General features: G+C 47.0%; 1 protein-coding gene across 1 annotated transcript in view; it reads left to right on the top strand.

Annotated features, from left to right (window-relative positions):
* NKX2-5 (NK2 homeobox 5) overlaps positions 1-4,427 on the top strand; it is a 25,507-nt gene extending 21,080 nt beyond the window's left edge. Inside the window, exon 2 of the mRNA XM_015407698.1 lies at positions 3,805-4,427. Within this exon, the coding sequence (XP_015263184.1) occupies positions 3,805-4,427 (623 nt within the window). The remainder of the gene's footprint in view (positions 1-3,804) is intronic.
* Positions 4,428-4,955: the final 528 nt, after the last annotated feature.

Below are 4,955 nucleotides of genomic sequence, written 5' to 3'. Positions count from 1 at the left end.
GTAGTTTGTGATGGAACTCTGTTATGCAAATAGATGGCAGTGTGGACTGCTTCTGCCCAGTAGGACTCTGAAAGTCCAGATTGCATTAGCACAGAACGTGCCATTTCTTGAATGGTTCTGTTTAAGCGTTCTGCCGTTCCATTTTGTTGAGGAGAATAAGGAATTGTAGTCTTATGTTAAGATTAAGATTGCTGGGGGAAAGATCAACAACCTCTAATATGCAGACGATACCACTCTAATGGCAGAAAGTGAAGAGGTCCTAAAGAGCCTCTTGCTCAGAGTGAAAGAGGAGAGAGCAAAAGTGGGCTTGAAGCTCAACATCAAAAAAAAACTAAGATCATGGCATCCGGCCCCATCACTCCTTGCCAAATAGAAGGGGAAGTCGTGGAAGTGGTGACAGACTTCACGTTCCTGGGATCCCAGATCACCGCAGACTGTGACAGCAGCCATGAAATTAAAAGATGCCTGCTCCTTGGGAGGAAAGCGATTGTGAACCTAAACAGCATGATAAAAAGTAGAGACATCACCCTGCCAACAAAAGTCCGCATGGTCAAAGCAATGGTATTCCCAGTAGTCATGTATGGCTGCGAGAGTTGGACTATAAGGAAGGCTGAGCGCCGAAGAATAGATTCTTTTGAACTATGGTGCTGGAGAAAACTCTTGAGAGTCCCTTGGACTGCAAGAAGATCAAATCAGTCAATCCTAAAAGAAATCAACCCTGACTGTTCCCTGGAAGGCCAGATAATGAAACTGAAGTTCAAATACTTTGGCCACCAAATGAGATGGGAGTACTCACTGGAGAAGACCCTAATGCTGGGAAAGATTGAAGGTCAAAGAAGACGAGGACGGCAAAGGATGAGATGGTTGGACAGTGTCATGGATGCAGCGAACATGAAATTGAGCGGGCTTCGGAGGACAGCGGAAGACAGGAGGGCCTGGCGGGATCCTGTCCATGGGGTTGCAAGGAGTCAGACTTGACTGTGCGACTGAACAACAAAAAGTCTTATGTTCAATTCCTTCTTGTCCCTTGAATCTTTGGAACTCACTGCTGCAGTATTCTGTGCCATTATCTGTGAACAGAATGTCTGGCGCTTTGCTAAATTTGTTTTTAACAGCAGCAACATAGCATTTAAACTTGTCAAGCACCTCATCTTTGCTCCTAAGCAGGTAGGTATAGACATATCTGGATTTTCCTTCCAGAAAACTGACAAAATACTTGTTGCCACCAGCAGATTCCTTTATTGGACCAACCAAATCAGAGTACACGCACTCTAGAAACTTAGTATTGGGGTCATGAGCTCTATTTTTATAAGAGGGAGCTGTGGCTTTAGACTTTAGGCAAATATCACAGCCATTTCTCATGACATCACACCCTTCTGCTTCAATATTGCATTCTTTCAAAAACTTTTCCACACTTTTCACATTTCTATGTGCAAATTTTACATGCCACACGAATAAACTGTCTTTATGGTTGCATTCAGCTGATCTGGTTTGGCATACCTGCCCATAATTTTCCATTTCATCTAAATCAGTATCAGCAATGTTTCTCAGGTAATGAAAACCATCCTTTTCTTCATGCATCACATTAAATCCATTTTCACTCCAAATTTTTCCATGGCTTGGTCTGAGATCAATATTAAGACCATTTTGCATGATTCTCTTTGTGGATATATGATTATTTAGGGCTTGGGGAATCAGAACACATTCTTTGAGTGTGATTTCCACTATCTCATTGCAATCGTTCAAGGCATACAGTTTAACTGAACCACATCCCTCTACAGAGAGATTTTTGCCTTTTGCCCCTTGTAGAGCAGGCCGCTTTTCTCTGTCTAAATCAAAGAACCATTTGTCTGAATTGACTATGTGATATGCACTTCCGCTATCTAGTAAAAAAGAGTCATTTTGCTCATCATTTCTCTTAGTGACAGACAAAACTTTCATGTTACCGTTCACAACATCAGCTCTCTGCTGTTTCTCTGTTATAACAAACACACCTCGTTTCCCACTTGGCTTTCCTTGACCACGCCCGTTAGGGAGTCTGGTTTCAGAGCGGTAAGATGTGGGGTGATCTCTTTGTTCTGGTAAAGTCTTTGATCTACAATGTCTTGCCATATGCCCAAATTTCCCACACTTGTGGCATTTCATATTTCTTTTGGCATTTTCCCTTTTATAATCAGGCTTTATGCTAAATACAGACAAGTCATTTGCAGTCTGAGACATTTCACATCTATGTCCTTCATCTTTTAGATATGCTAACACATATTCCAGTTTTAAGTCTTTTGTCCCCTTTAAAACAGCCACTTCATGCGAATATTCTCTGGTCAAAGAACCAAGAATCACAGCAACAACAGCTTTTTCCCCTGGTGCACATTCCATACCTTTCATTGCATTATAAGCATCCATGACGTAATTCAAATGTTTAAGTAGTGATTCACCATTTCTCATTTTTGCATTTATTAATCTTTGATAAAGGAACAAGTAATTAGCATCATTTTTTGAAGCATAAGTTTGCTCAAGCTTCAACATCATTTGTTTCGTGGACGTGCACTCTAAAAGTTCCTGATTATCTTTAGTATTCACAGTTCCCATAATTAAAGACATCCCAAATCCATCGTGCCCTCTGTACTTTTCAAGAGCGGCCCTAGCTGCAGGAGGTTCCTCAGTGAGCACGGTAACAGCTCCATGAGCCTGAAGGGCATTCTTTACTGATCTCTTCCACCAAGAGAAATTACTTGAGTCTAAGGTGGGAATATTGAAAAAAGCAAGATTCTTAGCTGCAGACATAATGATTTCTCCTTTTCATACGTTACCAAAACCTGAGAGTGGTGAGGACAAATGCTGATCTTTTGTGAGCGCTGGATTAAGCTTGTAGAAGATGCTCCCGTTTAGCAGGATCTGTCTCACCCCCTTTCCTTCTTTCTTTCACTCAACATGGGAAGAAGAGGAACTCAGATCAAACACTACAGGCTTTCTCCAACTTGGAAACACAGGCGACTAGTCTGGTCCCACAAGTTCATGAAGAAAACAGGATGTTGTCTGAATCTCATAAATCCAATGTGAGTTAAGATAAAAATTCTGTTTTAGAAAACTCCAGCACACATGATTTTTCTTGACTCAAAGTCTGGCTGCGTACTCTGCTTAGCTATCCGGCGCAGCTGAAGTGATCTGGGCACACATAACCTTTGTTGGGTGATAGTGAGATATTGAAAAAATGGTATTTAGCAGAGATAAGATAGTCCAGCAGAGCCAGAGTAAAATAATTCAGACTGAGAGTCCATGTGTGATTAAAATATAAAGTTTTTACTAAATTCTAGCATGGGAAGGGTAACTGGGATGAAAATAACAACAGAGCATAATCGGCTACATCCTTACTCTACAAAGACAAAACTAGAAGAGGGAGATTATGGCTACTCTTCTTCTTCTTCAGAACACCAAACAAAGACAGGAAGAGAGCCATAAAATGCTAATACACCTTGACACTTTAGTCCCAATCAAATTCCTAGATCAGGGAGAAAATTCCCTGGTATTCTACAGCTAAAGAACATTGGTTACATGAAAACCATGTGACTTCCTGTGACTAACATAAACAAACATTTAACCCCAGATATACTGAGTGTTTTCAACTTGTAATACCCAACAAGAACGATCTTATAAGCAGTCTTGGGTTCCCGTAGGGGGGAAAGCAGGGTATAATACATAAGTGAAGAACCCGCTCAGACCAAGGGGACTAGGGGGAGGATGAGAAACCCTCGGTTTCCAAAGCCCCTCTAACTGCCCTGGGGGCATTTTCCGTTCTCTTCCCAGCAGATCTGTGCGCCCTGCAGAAATCCCTGGAGCAGGAGAAGAGGGAGGCCGATGATCTAGAGCGGCCCCGTCAGAGAAAGCGCCGGAAACCCCGCGTGCTCTTCTCGCAGGCTCAGGTCTACGAGCTGGAGCGCCGCTTCAAGCAGCAGAAGTATCTCTCGGCCCCGGAGCGGGACCACCTGGCCAACGTGCTGAAGCTGACCTCCACACAGGTGAAGATCTGGTTCCAGAACCGCCGGTACAAGTGCAAGCGGCAGAGGCAGGACCAAAGCCTGGAGATGGTGGGCCTCCCTCCCCCGAGGCGGATCGCCGTGCCGGTGCTGGTCCGCGATGGGAAGCCCTGCCTGGGGGACTCCTCGCCCTACGGCTCCCCTTACAACGTCAGCCTCAGCCCCTACGGCTACAACGCCTACCCGGCCTACAGCAACTACAACGGCGCCGCCGCCGCCGCCGCCTGCAACGCCACCTACAGCTGCAGCTACCCGGGCGTGCAAGGCGTCCAGCCCTCGGCCGCCGGCGGCAATTTCATGAACTTCGGCGTGGGCGACTTGAACCCCGTGCCCGCGTCCATCCCGCAAGGGAACGGGGGCATGTCCACCTTGCACGGCATCCGCGCCTGGTAGGACCCCCGGAGCCGCCCTCCCGAGCGCCGCCGGAGGAAGGAGGGCCCGGAGGAGGAGCTCTCGGGGGCTGGGCTGGGCGAGAGGACTCCAAACCCCTGGAGAGCGGCTGGGACCTCCACAGGTGCCACCCAAGGATCTCCAAGACAGTCCCCTTCCCCGAGCCGCCCGTGTGTAGATTCGGCAGCGGGACTGGTAGGCTGATCCAGCCGCCGGAGGGAAGTTCCAAAGACCTTCCTGCACCTCCTTCGGAGTCAGACCTACAGCCCCCGATTGCTGGGATAGGGAGCGCGGAGCTTGGCCTTTGCAGGATGGAAAGGGAAGGCGCGACGTGATCTAGAGCTTCTACCGTCTCCGAGCAAAAGTCACATTGTCACGTTTGTCTGCAGCAGGGGTCCTCAACGTGGTGCCCCGGGGCAGCAGGCTCCCCCCCCCCACAACCTTCCTGGCTCGGGCCAAGTGCTTTTAGAAAGTGGGTGGGGCTTTTGCCCAATAGGGCTTCTGATTGGCAGTGCGGACTAAAAGGCCTCC

Source organism: Gekko japonicus, unplaced genomic scaffold (assembly GCF_001447785.1).
Source record: "Gekko japonicus isolate JY-2015 unplaced genomic scaffold, Gekko_japonicus_V1.1 scaffold1760, whole genome shotgun sequence".
NCBI lineage: Eukaryota > Metazoa > Chordata > Lepidosauria > Squamata > Gekkonidae > Gekko > Gekko japonicus.
This window is presented reverse-complemented; position numbering and strand designations above follow the sequence as displayed.